The sequence below is a fragment of the Falco biarmicus genome, chromosome 5 (assembly GCF_023638135.1).
Source record: "Falco biarmicus isolate bFalBia1 chromosome 5, bFalBia1.pri, whole genome shotgun sequence".
Classification (NCBI taxonomy): Eukaryota; Metazoa; Chordata; class Aves; order Falconiformes; family Falconidae; genus Falco; species Falco biarmicus.
In genome coordinates, this window is record NC_079292.1 from 58,915,807 (window position 1) to 58,934,564 (window position 18,758).

General features: G+C 49.7%; 1 protein-coding gene across 1 annotated transcript; it reads left to right on the forward strand.

Annotated features, from left to right (window-relative positions):
* The first annotated feature begins 9,516 nt into the window (after positions 1 to 9,516).
* Positions 9,517 to 14,718, forward strand: MB (myoglobin). The gene is made up of 3 exons (XM_056341991.1): positions 9,517 to 9,745; positions 13,389 to 13,611; positions 14,312 to 14,718. Exons 1-3 carry the CDS (start codon positions 9,651 to 9,653, stop codon positions 14,453 to 14,455), a joined length of 462 nt encoding a protein of 153 aa, XP_056197966.1. The 5' UTR covers positions 9,517 to 9,650; the 3' UTR covers positions 14,456 to 14,718.
* Positions 14,719 to 18,758: the final 4,040 nt, after the last annotated feature.

The window sequence follows — 18,758 nt, forward strand, 5'->3', positions numbered from 1 at the left end:
CTGGAAGCGAGAACCTGTTGGAGCTCATTAAAAGGCAAGTGTAAACATCAACACAAATGAGGGGTAGATCTTGGCTTCCCCATGAGCTCTTACCTTGCAGAAGCTCCGCTTTGTGGATGAGAGGCCTTTTTGCAGGCAAAGGGAATAAAAATATGTGTCTGCTTCCTCACCTTTCACCCCACAAAACTCAGGCAAAGAGAAACCCTGATTTGTGTGTGCTGTTCCCCTGGTTAGACAGTGCTCCCTGGGGTTTTGGAGGATGGCTTGCTGGGTTTTTCTTTCACAAGCGATGCGTGCGTAAGTAGCTCTGCCTTCCCCTTCCCCCCTGTCAGTGTGCCTTGGTCCAGCTGCGTGACAAACCAGACTGGAGAACTGATCTGGCTTCAAAATAAACTCATCAGAAGATAAATGCAGTTACTTTAAACTCAGACCATTTCCTCGATCCAGTTCATTTCAAGCCCTCATAAAGGGCTGCACAAGCATCGTGGGGTGGAGGAGGCTCTGCTGGCATTGCCTCCAAATCCAACTTAAATCCATGCACAGCCTCATATTAAGTGCTGGTACCTTGACGGCTACTTGTCAGCCCATCGGGGCTGGGCAAGGCAATTTGAAGCTGTATCACACAATTTTACTATGCAGCGATGGGCTCTCCCACGCCATTTCGGGAGTCTGAGAGCCCACAGCCGAGCTGTGCGCTGCGTGTTGTGGCCTGGTTAAGTCCTCTTCCTCGAGGAGCAGCTCAGACAGGAAGAAGTTTTCATCATTGAGAGAGTTTAACTAGCAGCCAGGCGCTGCCAGCTCCCTGCAGGCTCTGGGCACATGTGTAGTATGTGTGTCCCAAGGAAGGGTGGGCTGCAGAAAGGGTGCTTGTTTGTACAGTGACTCAGCTTTGTCATCTCTAATGCTGCTCTCACTCTAGTCTTTGCCATGCTGCAATTGCTGCTGCCGCCTTTGCAGGCACATGAATGCCTCTCCAGCAGCACTCATCCATGCCCAAAGTGCACCCCCTACTCTTGCAGGGCAAGACACATTGCAAGGTGCCCCTTGCACCCATATCCCCAAGGCACTGGGAGGAGGGGGATGAGGACCCTCTCTGGCATAAGGTATGGTGTGAGAGCAGCCACCGCTTCCAGCTGCCTGATCATGAAAGTCCAGCCTCAGCCACACTGCAAGCACCTCTGTTACAGCTCCCTACACGTAGCTCTGAGCTACAGAGTTCAGGGTGTCAGGCAGACACACAATACTGCATATGCATGCTGATTGTTTGGCTTTTTTTGCCCATGTGTGTTTTTGTGGCCCTTGCCTTTTGCAGTCATCCCTTGGCAGGCTCTAGTTACAGTACTTTATTGGTGGTGAGGGATAAGGGAGGAATTCCCCTCTTGTTTTATTATTTCAGTAAGTAGTACACAAATCCCTATGCGTCACTACAGTGTTAGAACTTTAATCCACCTGAAGGGACCTCTGTATGCCACAGTTCCTTCATGTCTTCCCACTGACTCCTAGAGATCTTCAGGGTCTTGCTGGTATAGTCTGTTTTCCTACCTCCAAAAAATAATTTTCTCCTTTTACTCCTGGCACGGGCAAGGCTTCAAAATCTGTCTGTTCAAAATCTGCACATACTCCTTCTTCCTTTAACTGCACTCACAGTTTCCCACAGAAATCCTCAGTCCTTTTGTACTTTCATTTCACAGCCCTTCAGAGGAGGTTTGCACCCCTAGAGAGAGCTCACCAAGCCTTTGAGACAGCCTCAGCTTCTATATTAGAGCCTAAATATTCTGGTCCTGGACTGCCCTGCTGCTTCCCTGTCTGTTCTCTCACTGAATCCAGGTACTGGCCTGCAATAAGTGTCCTGATTAGTCCAGATAAGTGTTTTGTCCCGGTGCTGTGCAATATCGCGTACACCATGATATGCCTTGATGATTGCACAGGAGCTGTGGGTCATGCTGGTGTTATCCTGTGCACCTTCTGGAAAAAGAAAATGACTGAGTCATACAGTTGCCTGTCTGATAGTCACCAAAGGCTGGATCCTGTAAGCACTGAAGTGAAGGTAAAGCTACCTCTGACTTACGGTACAGGGCATGATCCCTGGAAGAACCCATGCTGAGATATTTGTAAGTACGTAGCACAGCTCTGCAAACTCACAGGCCAAATCTTGCCCTGATGCTGAAATCCCCTTCTCCTAATCCCTCCTCTTCCTTTTAAGCAAGTGGCTCAGGTATCCTCTCAGCTGCTGGAATCTGTCAGTGTGTGGGAGCCCTGCCTGGAAGCGCTGCTAAGAATAATGTTTGAGAGCAAGGGGAAGAGAGGAGTGAGCCTGGAAGGGATCTGGCCACTGCCACCACCAGTTAGACTCCACCTTGTTTCCTACAAGCAGCAGAGTCTATGCGATACATGCGGCTTCATAAGGTGTTCTTATCCGACACCCTTCCGATCCTCTGAGTACTGAAGTCAGTGGCACAGCTGCAGAAAACCCAACGCTCTTGCCTTGCTGTGGCTGTAAGATTGCGTTACTACTGCCCTTACCTCTCCACTAACGCTGCTGGGAGTGTGGGTCCTCACCTGTCTGTTCACACAGGCCGAGCTGCAGGCTCCTGAAACAAAGCACAGATGAATCCCTTGGAAGCAGCTGTGTATCAGCACAATGCCATAGAAACCACAGCTGCGTTACAGAGGGCCTTCTCCTCCGCATTATGCAATAGGCAATTATGTAAGTTGGCGTTATATAATATTCCGGGCTTTTTCCCGGAGTGCCAGCCGCCTCCTGACGGCTCCCCTGGCACAGGAGCATGTACCACGCTTACATCGTGCCACGCTTTATACAACCCAAGGTGATGCCAGGGCTGCCACCACTGCTGCTCCGAGCTGCAGGACCCTTGGCTGTTCTCAGGGTTTGTGGGTTTTTTGTTTTGTATATTTTTTTTTAATGGTATTGCGGGGGGAAAAGGCTCACTGAAAAGAAAAAAAATATTTGGTCAAAATTCTGTTTGTTCCTCTGAGCTGTTTTGATGTGTAAGAACACAAGGTGGTTTGGGCTGTTTCTTGAGGAAGATGGACTGGGTTTTGGAGCATATCTCTTCCTTGCGGGAAAGTTTATTCCATGAACTGCCTTCAAATGAAAAAACCAAACTCTACGATTTCTGCTAGTGAGCGCCTCACATATTTCCCTACTTGCAGCAGGTCCGGCTGGAGAGACAACAGGGTTAGAAATCATTGGTGATTTGTTGTAGCAGCTGCCATGTCAATGTAGGGTTCTGCTGTGCTCTCCAGTCCTCACTTTACAGGCCATGGCTGGATTTCTCTCTTCATAACAGCAATACTCTAAGAAAAAAAATCTGAATGTGACCAAACAGACTCGGAGCAGATTCCTCCCTGTGACTCGCGTGCGATTCTTACTGTGCCTCCCAGCTCAGCTTGGGTGGCTATGCCCTGTATTAGTAACTACCAAACAGCTGGTGTTTCTGATACCATACCCAAGAGCCAGTCCTTGCTCGTTCACTGGTGTGTCTGTGGGCACAGGCAAGTCGTAGGACTTCTTTGATCCCTAATAAACGGGAAAACCAAGTGACTTTCCCATTTGCAGGATTGTGGCATGGTCTAAATTCATTAATGCCTGCAGAAAGTTTTGACTTCTATTGAGCAAGGAGCAAGGCAGAGGTGAGATTGCATCCACCATTTTGCCAGAAATGGGTCTTGCTGGGCCTGCTGTGCCCATTAGCCTGGGAAACCTTTCCTAAGCACCTTTTGGCAACATTTTTGGGTGGAAACCCCATGAAGCCCCTAGGACGGCCTTCCTCCTCAGCAGTACCCCAAGGCTTGGCTGTGGCTCTGCTGCTGTCCCATGGGATGTTCCTCTTCCCTGATCCCACCACCCCAGCCCACTCCAGTGCTCAAGGCTGGGGGAAGGCGTAGCATCCTCCCTGTGCCAGTAGCCTGCCACAAGGCTGGGAGTAAAGCCAGCCAGCCAGCCCAGGGCCTTGACACCCTGACATGAGCTCTTTCTGAGGAAAACAGACCATCTCTACACCCCACACTGAAAACAAGCCCCTTATGAAAGTTCTACCATCTGCAATCCAACCACAGTGAGAGTCCTGTGGCGCTGCTGGCATGGGGACAGAATCACAGAATGGTTGGGGTCAGAAGGGACCTCTGGAGATCATCTAGTCCAACTCCCTGCTAAAGCAGATTCACCTATAGCAGGTTGCACAGGATCACATCCAGATGGGTTTTGAATTTCTCTAGAGAAGGAGACTCCACAACCTCTCTAGGCAGCCTGTTCCAGTGCTCTGTCACCCTCAAAGTAAAGAAGTTCTTCCTCATATCCAGATGGAACTTTGTGTGTTGCAGTTCATGCCTGTTGCCCCTTGTCCTGTCACCAGGTGCTGCTGAAAAGAGCCTGGCCCCATCCTCCTGACACTTGCCCTCAAGATATTTGTAGACATTGATAAGATCCCCTCCCAGTCTTATCTTCCCCAGGCTACACAGGCCCAGCTCTCCCAGCCTTTCCTCATAAGGGAGATGCTCCAGTTCCCCCAATCATCTTCATAGCCATCCGCTGGACTCTGCCCAGCGGTTCCCTGTCTCTCTTGAACTGGGGAGCCCAGAAATGGACACAGCACTGCAGGTGCAGCCTCACCAGGGCAGAGCAGAGGGGGAGGATCACCTCCTTCTACCTGCTGGCCACGCTCCTCCTAATGCGCCCCAGGATCCCACTGGCCACCTTGGCCACATGGGCACACTGCTGGGTCATGGGCAACTTGCTGTCCACCTCCCAGGTCCTTCTCCGCAGAGCTGCCTTCCAGCAGGTCAACCCCCAGCCTGTACTGGTACGTGGGATTGTTCCTCCCCAGGTGCAGGACCCTACACTTGCCTTTGGTGAACTTCATTAGGTTCCTCTCCACCCAACGCTCCAGCCTGTCCAGGTCTCCCTGAACGGCAGCGCAGCCTCTGGTGTATCACCTGCTCCTCCCAGCTCTGTATCACCAGCAAACTTGCTGAGGGTGCGCTCTGTCCCTTCATCCAGGTCACTGACAAGTCAGTCGAACAGGACTGGACCCAGCACTGACCCCTGGGGAACACCGCTGGCTACAGGCCTCCAGCTGGACTCTGTGCCGCTGATCACAGCCCTCTGAGCTCTGCCATTGCGCCAGTTCTCAGCCCACCTCACTGTCCACTCCTCTAACCCACGCTTCCTGAGCTTGCCTGTGAGGATGTTGTGGGAGATGGTGTCAAAAACCTGGCTGAAGTCAAGGCAGACAGCATCCACTGCTCTCCCCTCACCTACCCAGCCAGTTATTCCATCACAGAAGGCTATCAGACTGGTCAGGCATGATTTCCCCTTGGTGAATCCATGTGCTGAGAGATAACATCCAGCATAAGCTGTTCCATCGCCTTTCCAGGGATGGAGGTGAGGCTGACCAGCCTGTAGTTTCCTGGGTTGTTCTTCTTGCCCTTTTTGAAGACTGGAGTGGCAGTGACTTTTCTCCAGTCCTCAGGCACCTCTCCTGTCCACCATGTCCTCTCAAAGAGGATGGAGTGTGGCTCAGCAATAACATCTGCCAGCTCCCTCAGCACCTGAGGGTGCATCCCATCAGAGCCCGTGGATTTGTGGGTGTCAGGTTTACTTAAGTGATCTCTAACCTGATCCTCCTCGACCAAGTCTTCCTTTCTCCAGACTTTCTGTCTTGCCTCCAGGGTCTGGGATTCCTGAGGGTTGGCCTTGGCAGTGAAGTCTGGCGCAAAGAAGGCATTCAGTAACTTAGTCTTCTCTGTATCTTTTATCACCAGGGCACCCACCTCATTCAGCAGCAGGCCCACATTTTCCATAGTCATCCTTTTCCTACTGATGTACCTGAAGAAGCCCTTGTCCTTGACCTCCCTTGCCAGATATAATTCCAAATGGACCTTAGCCTTCCTTGTTGCCTCCCTGCATGTTCTGACAGCATTCCTATGTTTGTCCCAAGTGGCCTGTCCCTTTTTCCACATTCTGTAGACTTCCTTCTGTTACAGCACTCTCCAAACTAGTAGGCTGTAACAAGGCTTTTACCTCCCCATACCAGGTTAGCTTCAATAAGTAGTTCCCTCACCTTGCCCTAGCACAACCACCAATCCCCCACAAGGTTTCAACAGTTCATCTACTGTTAGTGCTGTTTTGTACTCTTCAGGCCAGTCCACCCTGCTTCTTGCTTCTGCTGCATCCTTCTCCTTGTCTCTCCTACCTCCAGGGCACTCTCATTCCTCCCTCTGCTTCTTCCAGGTCTCTCTTCATTGGATGCTCCTCTTCCACACCCCTTAGAGCTGTTTAATTACTTAGCAGGAACCAGCCACAGCTGCACATTATCCACGTCAGCCAACCCACTGCCCCTGAAGCAAGCCCACAGCTGTATATTATCAATGTTAATTAACCTGCCTTCATTCCTCTATAATTCCTCTACCTACACCTCCTTCTCTTTGAGTTTTGCCAGAAGCTCCTTGCTCATCTATGCAGGCCTCCTGTCCTCTTTTCTTGGTTTTTTACTCATAGGGATGTACCTATCTTGAGTTTGAAGGAAGTGATGCTTGAATATTAGTCAGCTTTCTTGGACCCTGCTACCTTCTAGACCCCTAACCCATGGGATTCCTCTAAGCATGTCTTTGAAGAGGCCCAAGTCAGCTCTCCTTAAGTCCAGGGTTGCAGTCCTGCTTATTGCCCTGCTTCCTCCACAGAGGATCCTGAACTCCGCCATCTCATGGTCACGGCAGCCAAGGCTGCCCCCAACCTTCACATCCCCAAGCAGTCCCTCTTTGTTAGTACAAGGTCTAGCAGCAGACCTTGCCTTGCTGGCTCCTCCACTACCTGTGTCAAATAGTTATCATCAGTGCTCTGCAGGAGCCTCCTGGACTGCGTGTCTCCAGCTGGGTTGTGCTTCCAGCAGCCATCACGGTGGCTGAAGGCCCCCATGAGAACCGGGTCCGGGACCGTGATGCTGCTACGTGAGGCAGCCTAGTGCGCTGCCGCTCTGCCTGTCCCGGGGTCACTCTCCTGCCTCTGAAACTGGAGGGGCCACATGCCGGCCACCTCCCCGAGCCTCCAAACCCCGGCTGGCGGCTTGCACGTGGCCTCCGTTCCCCGCGGCTCTGTCGCCCGTGGCCACTAGATGGTAGCACGGCCTGGCCGGCGGCGCCGGCGCTGCTGCCCGGGGCCCCGGGGCCGAGCGGTCCGCGCGGGGGGGCTTCGCGACGAGGTGACAGCACCCGCATCGAAACGTGGGCAACGATACTACCGATACGTTTTATGCTCGTTCAGCGAAAGCGCCTTAGGTGCGGCTGCAGGGCCACGCGTGTCAGCAGGGCTCTGGGGTGGCGGGTGTTGTTTGGAATAGGTTATTCAATCACCTGGCGCTTCTTAAAGCGGGCGGCCGAAATGTTGGTTCTCTGCAGTTTGTGTTTATCGACATTATTATGCAAGTCATAGATTTTGCCCCAAGAGAGAGATGAAAGGCCTGTAGACACTAAAATGTTATGTCCTTTTTGTGGCTGCAGCGTTGAGGTGTGGTCGGGTACGCTATAAAGCATTTAATATTTCTGTAGACTATTTATTAAAGCTCTAGAGAGAAGAACTTACGATTTCATTTCATTACTACTTCACTCATAAAAAAAGCAATATGGAATCCTATACTCTTTTTAAGCCTTCTGACCATTTAACATTTATCTCCATACCAGGACTGTTGGCTGTGAAGCCCTGGGGAATGCTGCAGAGAGCAGAGAGTCAACCAACTTCAAATGAAGTTATTACAGCAACTGAGTAGTTTCAGCTTGCGGAAAATGGTGGAGCTCGGTGCATAAGAGTAACCTCTCATGTACCAGGAGCACATTTCTGTTGTGTCTGAAACGCATGTAAAATAGTAAGGTCAGTATTCAGGATCCTACCCAAGACCAAGCCTGGGATGGTGTAAATGCTTGTTTAGTGCTATAAGTACTGTGGAGAACAACATAAGGAATGAGCTGGAGGGATCCTGAGCTCACTTCCACCAGTTTAGCTTAGGTTAGGTAATCGGTAGCAGTCTGGTGTTTGCACAGATAAATCAGGATGAAATCTTGGCCTTGAAGTGTTTAGGATGTAGATTTTTGGATATGAAGTGAACTGGTGCATAGAGGAGAGAGAAGGGGAAGATTGCAGCATCACAGGTTGACTTGGATGACAGAGGCTTGTGGCATGTAATGACCAAAATTCTCTTACCTCTAGGCTTGAATACCAGCTGCCACACTTTCTTACCCAAACTATTCCCTCTACACCTGTGTGTTTCTGATGGATGTGAGGCTCCGTGACTCCATCCTCCTTGCTGCCTGACTACCCTTGTACATAGGCACTTCTCTCCCCTTTCAAGGCTGGAGCAGGGAGGCTGCTCCTGTTGCAGTGTGGATGGGGGCAAAGGCAGCAGTGCACCTCAGGTCCTGCAGTGCTGTGGTAGGGACTGTGGGGTTTCATGCTCTTCTCCTGAGCTCCAGGACAGGTGTCTTCAGCCCTCAGTTGACATTTCTCACCTTCCAAGGCCTGTGATGTGTGCCCCTTTGGAAAAGTCCAGAGGTAGGTGTGTGCTTTGGAACAGCAGTGCTAGCTGGGGTTTGTTATCAGGCTGCGCTCTGACTGCAGTCACCTCCTGGAAGGCACTAATCACCTTCCTGGTGTTCCAGGCTGTTATCAGTCCTGATGGGGCTGAAGGAGAAAGGCTGGGAGGTGTCCCAAAGCATACCCATATTGTTTGTTAGCACAGTGGCTTTTCCTCCCAACACAGATATTTGGCTTGCCTGGGGTAGCCAGAGACCTTAACTACTGGCTGGATGCGTGTTGAGTGAAGCCCTGTTGTGTCCTTGTGTTTCTGGCCTGCCACAAATTACCGTCCTGTCTCAGCTGTACGTCTGTTGACTATGATATCCAGGCTCAGCCAGCGGCTAATCCTGGGCATTCCCTGGAAAGGCAGGCAGAAAGACCCCACCAGGCAGGTGTGGGGTAACGAGCTCCCATGTAGCTTTTATCCCCTTCCTCCCTCCTACAGAGGCTGGGGAGATGACTGGGCCACTCTGAATATGGTTAGCTTTTAAGGACATGTCTCTTCTGACATTGTGCTCTATTAGAAAATGGTATGTGTTACCCCAGGGGGAAAGGAGATTGAGATCAGCATGGGAAAGGAAAGGCCTTTGGAGCGATGGAGCTGATGATACCAACTGTCCTGGCCTTTTCTCCTGCCTGCCCTTGGCAGACCAGGGGAGAGGGAGGCAGGGTGGTGCTGCAGATGGCAGTGCTCTTCAGATCTCCTGCCGTACAGCTTGACACTGTGTCTGGGTCCTTGAGAACCTAGGACAGGCTCCTGGCACTGTGTTTCAGCAGTGCCCTTTCTGTCTAGAGTGGGCCATATGCCAGTCCAATACGAAAAGCAGAAATGATGCCATCAGTGGCACCCACAATAGCACCTGACCCGAAATAGCTTCCTAGAAAAAAATAGGGAGACTGATTAGGTTAGACAAGCCTGAAAGGGAGCAAGACATCCAGCTGACGACTGACAGGTGTAGGTCTGTGACCAGGGGCTATAAATCCCACAGGTCAGCTCTCCAGCCACCCTTTGGGGAAAGACAAACAGTTGTGGGGAGCACTCAGGACCTGCCTTCAGTGAACCATGGGGCTCAGTGACCAGGAGTGGCAGCAGGTCCTGACCATTTGGGGAAAGGTGGAGTCCGACCTTGCCGGCCATGGGCATGAAATTTTAATGAGGTAGGCAAGAAGCTTTGGTCCTAACAGTAAAACTGAGAACCTTTGATGAGAGATGAAGGAAGGTGTATATTTAGTACGGGGGCTTGTTTTTGGCAGTGTTTATTTCAATAGGCTGGGTGGTTTTTTTTGTTGCAGGGTGGTGTTCTTTCCATTGCTATGGTTTCTGGGTTAAAAATTACTCGCTGTGTAAAGTGGCTGTGCTTCTGTCTCTCCATCTGTCTATGGGTGCAGGAGCAGGCCAGTGCCGTTTTCAAAAGATGGTGGGACTTTGTCACTGCCTCTGCCTCTGCTGGCAAAGCTCTGCTTTGGATCCTCATTGCCCAAGCACTACGGAGAGAAAAGCTGGAGCAAATTGTGTGTCCCGGGCCTTCAGATGCTCTGCAGCAAGGATGTGGGGAGGCAGGGAAGGAGAGGAGAGGAAAATCACCTCTGTGACAATTTTCTTGGTTTCTATGATTTCAGCAAAATTAACTGTGAAGTACCTGAGTATTTCCCTCTCCCTACCTTAGTCTCAACTGGCAGAGCCCTGCGCATCCTGCTTTTTGGCCAGAAATCTGGGTGGTAAGACTTGTCCACTTCCTGATGATGAATTTGAGGTCTGGGTGTGAAATGAGGCACATCCTTCCCTCTGCTTCCCTCCATGATTCTGGTGTCAGAGTAGGAATGCTTGTGAGGTCTCCATCTGAGAGGATCCCTGCCCCAAGGCTGTCCTTGTGGTCCTGGCCCCCTGAGAAGGGAACATCCTGGGTGCCAGCAGCAAGTCATGGAAATTTGGAAGGGATCTCAGGGATGCAGAGTGGGAAACAACATTGGGTGGGAATTGGATACTAGCCTGTCCTTAAAGACCAGCACGGATGGACCCTCTCCAGATCTCCCCCCTGAGCCCATGCACACTATGATATGCCGGAAGGGTACAGATGCTGAGAGCAGTGGAGATGTGGCACATACTTGGGGGGTTTCCTAGCCTAACTAAACATGGCTAAAGGAAGGGCCCCATACCACCCGACAAGTCCACTGAAAAAGCTTTTTCAAAGATGAGCCACTGCAGGAGGCTGTTTCATTTACCTTCTTTATCATGGCCCAGTTCACCTGCCATTTGAAAGGAAGGGAGAGACAGGGGCAGCTGGGTGGCCATGTGATGGCTCTCCCCGCATGCAGTCCAGAGCAGGCGTGCTGGAGGGGTAGCAGGAACCTGAGCCCTCCCCATCAGTCCATCTCTGTGAGGTGGCTACTTTGGCTCTGGAAGTGCCATAAGACAGTAACAGCAGTTTCCAAGTGAAGAGGTAATACCATTTTTCTTACAGGTATCACAGAGCAGAGCGTGGTATTACATAAATAGATGATACCCATCTCCCCTGTGACTTTGTGCTCCCCAGCCAACTCAGGCCATTTCTTCTTTTAAGGGGTTTCTGAGGGAGGAGAGAGGCAGGGGAAGCCAGCAGCTCTCCATTTAGGTATGTGTCCCTATGTCCATTGTTAAAGACTTCTTAGACAGATGTCACATCCTGGAAATATGTTTAGAAAATACTGATTCAACTGGATGTTTTCCAAAGGAAACAAAAAAATACCTCTCAGAAGAATTTTCAAGAGTTTTGGGAGTATATAATCTTTGGCAGACATGATTCAGCCATAGCCAGACTCAATGGAAGGAGATTTTTAGAAATAATTTAATCCCATTTCAAGGTACAAGGTTTTTTAATCTCTCTGGGTGGGACACAACCTGTGTCATGGAAAGACACAGGAAAAAAGGAAAGGCCAATGCTGGTGTGCTCAGCACCTGGTGAAGTACAGAAATCCTTTGGAGACCTTTGAAGTGAAACACCAGCAAAGACTGGTCACTCATCTACAGAATCTTTTTGCCACAGAACAGCTTGTGTTTTCCATATGCTTGAGGCACTTGTTAGTTGGTTTAACCTATACATTCACCAGACAGTGGAGAGTCTGTCCCTCATGGTAACATACTTAGGAGAAACATCGAGTTTGAGATGGGCCACGAGCCCCGGCAGTTGCAGCAGCAGCACTCTCCCATGGGCAGAGCAAGAGTGCAATCAGTGCACTGCGAGAGGGAGGCTGGTTTCATGGCTGAGGTCCCGGGTGGGAGCTCCAGACGCTGCTGCAGGGAACTTGGATGAGCCACTTCACAGATGTGAGCTGCAGGACCCTGGCTGTAAAGTCAGATATTGCTTTTGCTGGTGCTTCAGCTAGTTGGATTATAGCCATCGGAGGGTATAATACCTGAAAATAAAGTTGTGCACGGAGCTGATGTCTCTCAACACTTAATTATTAAACTACTAATAATCAGGACAGGCAGTATCCCCTTTTCACCTTGAGTCTAGGACTGTGTCAGGGGAAAGAGTGAACTTTCCTGCTAGTTTGGTTGCCAGTGTTGTCTGCATCCTGTCTCCTAGGAAATGCAGCAGGGGCGAAACAGTGGGGACAACAATAGCCTGTCTTTTAGATATTTTTCCACCTTCTTGATTTCATTTCCATTTTGGGATTGTAGTGCCTATGTATAGCACTGCATGGCATGGCACCAGCATGCCTGAAGGCCCCACGCTCTTGTGACCCACTCGCTCCCAAGAACTTTCTGAGGTGCCACAGTGCTGGATGGAGGAACCACACTACTGGCAGCTGGGCTGAGCTGGGGGGTGGGAAAAAAGGGCAGGAACCAAATTCCTCTGTGTCTGCAGTCATAGGGTGGGGACACAGTAAGCTCCCACCCAGCTGATGTTCAAGAACACCTGAGCTCCAGATGTGAAGGACCTGAGGCTGCTCCCTTTTCTTTGTGTATGAGAAGTCTCTAGAACTCTCCTTTCCTGGTCAATGCAGAGATGGGCTGGGAAGAGGGTCCTGGTGAAACCCAAGGGGCTACAGGTTGGCTCCTCAGTAACAGTAAGTCAATGAAGACAGGTGGGTTTGGTTGGTTTTGTTTCTACTTCATGAATGCAAGAACTCATCTCTCAGTACCATGACCAGATGTGTCTCTTGTTTCTATCTTAATACAATTGATATAACCCAGGGGACTGGTGCCAAAGAGTTAGCAGACCTATGTAAAAAAATATGGATACTTGCTCTGTTGCTCTAGCTGGACATGTTTAGGGCAGTGTCTCCATCACAGCCAGAGAGAATGGAAAAAGACAGCCATGATCATGTTAGGACATGTGTAAGAGGATGGGATTAAAGTAGATACAATACTCAAAGGAGATGAGTCAGGAGCTTCTGCTCTCCAAAGACAAGAGGCTTTTCATTGATTGTTAATGACAAAAAGCAGTCTGTACAAAATAAACAGAAAGGAAACTTCTGCACACAGAGTATCATCACATTGCAGAACAACCTACCAGAGGAAGGTTGAAAAACACTTAAACCATATTCACAGTAGGGTCATATGCTTCCCTGGCTTATGTACATGCTAAAGGGAGTGATTGTCAATGGTAGTGATTTGGAAAGGATCTAGTGTCAAAGTTCCCAGGTTAAATTAGCTTATACTAGCAGGAACTAGCTAAGAGCTTTCTTTAGAGGGAGAAGCAGCTTATCACACCTTTGCCGGTCCATATACTCTGAAATACCTATAGCAGTTGGACCTCAGCTGTGGTCTGGATGACAGCTCTCCCAGGTCTCACAATACCTCTGCTTTTGTTCACAGACTCTTTCAGGACCACCCTGAGACCTTGGATCGTTTTGAAAAGTTCAAAGGCCTGAAGACCCCTGATCAGATGAAGGGCTCTGAAGATCTGAAGAAACACGGAGTTACTGTCCTCACCCAACTGGGAAAAATCTTGAAGCAGAAGGGTAATCATGAGTCAGAGCTGAAGCCCCTGGCTCAAACCCATGCGACCAAGCACAAAATCCCTGTCAAATATCTGGAGGTATGGAAAAGGGCAGGAAATGTTGGTGTCTGATGTGTAGTGAATGTGTGCAAGACAGCTATGTGAGAGCTGTGCTTTTTTTTACTGATGGCCGCTTGGACTCCAGCGAGCCCTCCCTCAAGTCCAAGGTCTCTGTGTACATGCAGGAGGAGGCACAGAAAAAGGGTTCATGGTATGCAAATGGTATGTGAATCTCCAAGTTTAGATTTCCCATTCCAAACACCACATGCAGTCTGACCAATCCCTGACAATAATAAACCAGCCCGTGCAGCCTCTGCATGCCTGGGAAACAACATTACATAAGAACTATCAGTGGCTGGACACAAGGGATGTACAATTTTAGAGTAAGCCCCGGAGGATCCATTGGAGACCAAGACCCACAAAACTAAGTGTTGTACAAACACAGGGCATGAATTTTCAGCCTTAATGGATGAGATAGACAAGAGTGGGAAGGGCCATGGTCTACTCAAGGTCATGAAGCAGATCAGCGTCACAGCTAGGAATAGAGCCCAGTTCTTCTGCCCAGCCCAGGCTCCTTGCATGCTAGACCTCGCTGTCTCTCCGGAGACTGTGGGAAGGGCTACTGAATTAGCTCGGAGATATTTCCAGGCTCTGCAACCTATTTCTTAGTCTGGCTTTTCTGAAAATAAACCTTGAGTGTCCCTTCAGTTTTTCTTTCTCTCTCTCTCCTTCCTCACAGTTCATTTCTGAAGTCATTATCAAGGTCATTGCTGAAAAACACTCAGACTTCGGGGCTGATTCCCAGGCTGCGATGAAGAAGGCCCTGGAGCTGTTCCGAAATGATATGGCCAGCAAGTACAAGGAGTTTGGTTTCCAGGGTTAGCACATACGCACAGAGGAACACCACGAAGGAGGCCTGGCCATGCATCTTAGAATAGCTTCCCCAGCACTGTTTTGAACTCTCACAATTGGCCATCCAAGATGTGTGGGAAAGCTTTGATGAGAGGCCAAGAGTCACTCCAGGCAGCATAGAGGCACTCAGAGTGATATCTATGATAAACCGTTGTTTCTTGGCTTCATGTATACAAGAGAAATAATCTGCTTTCTTAGGAAAAATAATGTATGGGGTTATCTGTGAGCTTCTGCCTATCCTATTCCCTTTTTCTTTCTCCCTCCCCCAAACCCAGTCTTATCTGAGAGGTGAATGGCATAGCCAGAGATGAAGGGGTGTGGAGGAACGAGGGGAGTGTTGAGGAGTGTGGTGAATGAGAAGTAAAAGGATGACTCAAATAGTCTGAAAGGGATGTCAGGATGGAAAGTAGGGGCGCAGCATCCCATTCCTCCCACAGGTGAGACTGTTAGCAGGTTACTGTGGAGAGCTTCCAGCACAGTATTACCTTGCTTTGTGGGGGTGAACACACCCAGTCAGTCTCCAGGGTCTGCCAGCTCAGAAACTTGCATTAGTTGCTAAACTCACATTAGCAAAACTATAAAGAGCAGTACTCTCTGTGATCTGTACGTTTCTGGTAGCCACTGCTATGCATCTGAAGTTCTGTTACACTGGAGAGTAAAGTATGTGTTTCTCAGAAAATAAAAATTCCTGCACCAGTGTCATGTGTTTGCTCCTAGCTTTACAGACACTCCAATGAGAAGTGGGGGAGAAAGAGAAAGCAGAAAGGTGTTTTGCATATGCACCCGGCTGCACTGCATCCTGTGGTGTCTGTCCTTCCGTGACTTGAATGGCATGTGGCATCTGTCTCAGCCAGGGGACTTGGGACACTCAGATGTCACCATGGGGTCATGACCTGGTTACTGGACTTCACAGTGCAAGCTGGCAGCCTACACTCAGTGCCTTGGAGCTGAGAGAAGTGCTCCCTGACTAAAGGCCGTGGCCGCTGCTGTGCTGGGGGGAATGCGGAGAGGGAAGGCCCTTGGCTTATTTATGGGGTGGTAACGCGTGTAAGTGGGCTTGGGTTCCTGCAGCAGCACGGTGCATTGCTCCCTCCAGGCAATGGAAAACAGGGCTGATTAGCCCTGGAGGAAGGTTGTAACAAGCACCAGCATCTGAAGACTCAAGCTTTGGTCTCTGTACCATTTTGCATTTTTGCAGAGGTGTCTCTGCAGTGCATGCTGCACTGTGTTTACAGATGTACGCCAATGTCCTGTGGGGGAGCTTAAGGGACACCGTGACAAGGTGCCTACCTCTGTCTGCTGCCCTCCCCCAGTCCTGGCACCACAGTGAAGTACAAATGACCTAATTCTGCTGAGGTGGGGGAAGAGGCTGAGGGCCACATTGTGCCTAAGGCTGTTCAAGGGTTAGTCAGAAAAGGCTGGAGCCTGAAAAGGGTTTTTGAGTGCAAAGTCTTGACCAGACACCCAGGTTCACAACTGACTCTTTGGGAACTGTGCAGTTTCTCTGGCTGGACCTAGTCAGGGGGGCAGTTATACCCCACAGTGAGACTGGGGTCCTCATTCCCTCCTCTTCCTCCATCCCCCTCATCCAGCTCAGGGCCTCAGCAGCAGGGTGCTGCAGTCTCTTGTGGCCTATGCATTCAAGCTGTATCCATGCGGAAAGCAAGGTGGATGACCAGCGTGTTGTCTTTCTGTATATTTGCACAGGGTTGAGATCATTCATGGCAGTGTCACACCTTGGCACAGCAGCAGGATTCTACAGAGGCAAGCAGCTGGGTTGTGGCTATAGGAAATGCGTGGAGTCAACAGGGCAGCTCTTTTCTGGTACAGAGAAAGTAATGCACCTTATCTCACAGAGATAGTGCGAGGGCAAGCATGAGAAAGAAAAATGAAGTGCTTAGTATTAGGAGCTACTAGCAGGGTCTGGTTCAAAGCACTCCCTGCTACACTGAGCCACCAGCTCCCTTAAAAATCAATCCTGAACCAGTGTGATCTGCTGTGTCTTTGGTCAGGGCACAGGCCACAACATTATAGTCTCTGAAACAAGAAGGAATGAATTCCTTCTTGGAACAGAGCATCTCTGATTTCTTGCTCTTTACAAATCCTCACTTTACCTCTGGGAGCCTGCTTGGGGTCTCAACCTTTCAGAGTGTCACAAAAGCATATGCTGTCACCTAGATGAAGTTACAGCCAGGTGGTCCTTGGCTTAAGCAACTTGCTTCATCTGACTCCAGTCTACTCTGTCTGGCTTTGCAGGGAGGGCAACCTATTTAATTAAGGTCTAGGATTGCCTGTCCAACACAATAAGATTTCCTGCCAGTGACAACAGCCTCTAACTCAGGATTAAAAGCTCTGCTATAGCAGCTGCCTCTGTCAGTCTGAGTGGGATCGGAGTTGTCTCTAAATAGTTTTATGTAAGGTAGTGTGGTGGAGAAGGGAGGGTTTGCATTTATGTTGTGCCTAGCTACTGGTTATTAGGTAGCTGGAATAAATGTCAGTCTGTTGGGAGCACTGACCCTTCGCTTTGCCTGCCTTACCCCCCTGCACTAGGGACCATCCTTACGTATGTCGTGGTCAGATGTGGGGCCTGATGTGGGTTTTCTGGTTGTGCCTATGGCCCAGTGAAGATGTGCAAGCTGAGATGAACCAGCAAGTTCAGATACCAGTAACAGTGGAGCTATCTACAGCAGGGTCAGTGGGATGCTTGCGGTGAAATCCATGTGCCTGCACCTTTGCTGCTCTGGGTACTGTGTATGCCCTTGGCTGCAGTCCTGACATAGTGTAGTGCCAGGGTAGGTTTAGATTGCATATCAGGAAAAAAATTCTTCACTGAAAGGGCAGTCAAGCATTGGAACAGGCTGTCCAGCGACATGGTGGAATCACCATCCCTGGAAGTGTTTAAAAAATGCATAGATGTGCTTAGGGACATGGTTTAGTGGTGGACTTGGCAGTGCTTGGTTAATGGTTGGACCTGATGATCTTAAAGATCTTTTCCAACCTAAATGACTCTATGATTCTATGATAAATGTAATTCCCACACCATGAGTTTATAAAACTCCTGCAACAGCCCCTGCTTTAGGGACAGGGGAAGATTCCTAGAGGAAAGGGGATGGTGGGGAAAGGATTTTTCAGCTCCATGCTCTATTGATTCAGCATCTTTGTTGGAGTCACTGTTTCCGTTGTGCTGCTAGCACATGTAGCTTTTCTGGTTCATGTATGGGACAAAGTCCCACAGTGGAGATAAACCATCAGCATAAGCCCAGAAATTTTCATGCCTCCTTTCCAGGAATAGCTTTACATAAGAAGGATGGGTCCTAGGGGCTTGTGCTCAGCCTCCCCTATCCATTAACACCATTTGATGCCACATACACGTTCCTGGTCACATGATGGGATGTGGATTGTGTAGCTGCCAGCCTCCTTGCTCCAGCACGTACACACTGACTACAGCCAGGTCAGGCTTATGGCTGTCCTATGCTTTCTACGCACTCCTGTCATTTGTTTTATGCTAATAATGCTGTTTCTGGCAGCAACTGGGTTATGCACCTGCATTCACCCTTAGGCTGAAAAACATCCTTGCTGCTTTGCACTTGACATACTACTCTGCTCCCGCTGCCGTGGTTTCCATTGCATGGCAGAGCTCCCCATGGCACTGAGCCAGTGACCTGTCTGTGTTTTCTTGGGCTTCGGTGTCAGACGCTGGCATTAGGATCTCAGATGCAGGGAGCCGTCCCTTGCTTCCCAGGTGCTGTGCAAATGAGCCAGTCAGCCCCAGCCAGGGTACAACAATACTGCAGGCTGCTGTGCTGCCTGTCTCCCTTGTCTTTACTTCTGCCTCCTGATCCTACCTGGCTCAAATACACCTGCCAACATCAGGGAGCATCAACAAGCAAGTGCTGGGGACCAAACTATTAATCCTGTGATTTGTGTCTTGGTCTCCTCAATGGGAGAAAGGGATGGAGCTCTAGTGACTAATTATGTTAAATATTTAGCACGTTAGCATGAAGCTTGTGGCATTCTTCATGTTTGCATCTCCCTGCAGGGCTAACATGAAGAAAGGACAGGGAAGTTTCCAGTCCACATGATAGTCACCGAACAGATATGTCTGCTTTCTGGGTATTGAAGCACAGACAGTGCCTAAAGGATGTAATGTCTATATGACACTGTAATTTAATAAGGAGACTCAAATGCTCACCTGTACCACGTGCTTTCAGATGAGGATTATTTTTGTCATGATCCCTACGTTTTCCACCATCTGATCAAAACCTGCCCCTTAC

What these genes read in the sequence shown, in the direction of transcription:
- MB (XM_056341991.1), top strand. Translation starts at nt 9,651, where the DNA reads ATGGGGCTCAGTGACCAGGAGTGGCAGCAGGTCCTGACCATTTGGGGA. An exon ending in GGGCATGAAATTTTAATGAG is followed by an intron (nt 9,746 to 13,388) that starts GTAGGCAAGAAG and finishes TTTTGTTCACAG; the next exon opens with ACTCTTTCAGGACCACCCTG. An exon ending in TCCCTGTCAAATATCTGGAG is followed by an intron (nt 13,612 to 14,311) that starts GTATGGAAAAGG and finishes CCTTCCTCACAG; the next exon opens with TTCATTTCTGAAGTCATTAT.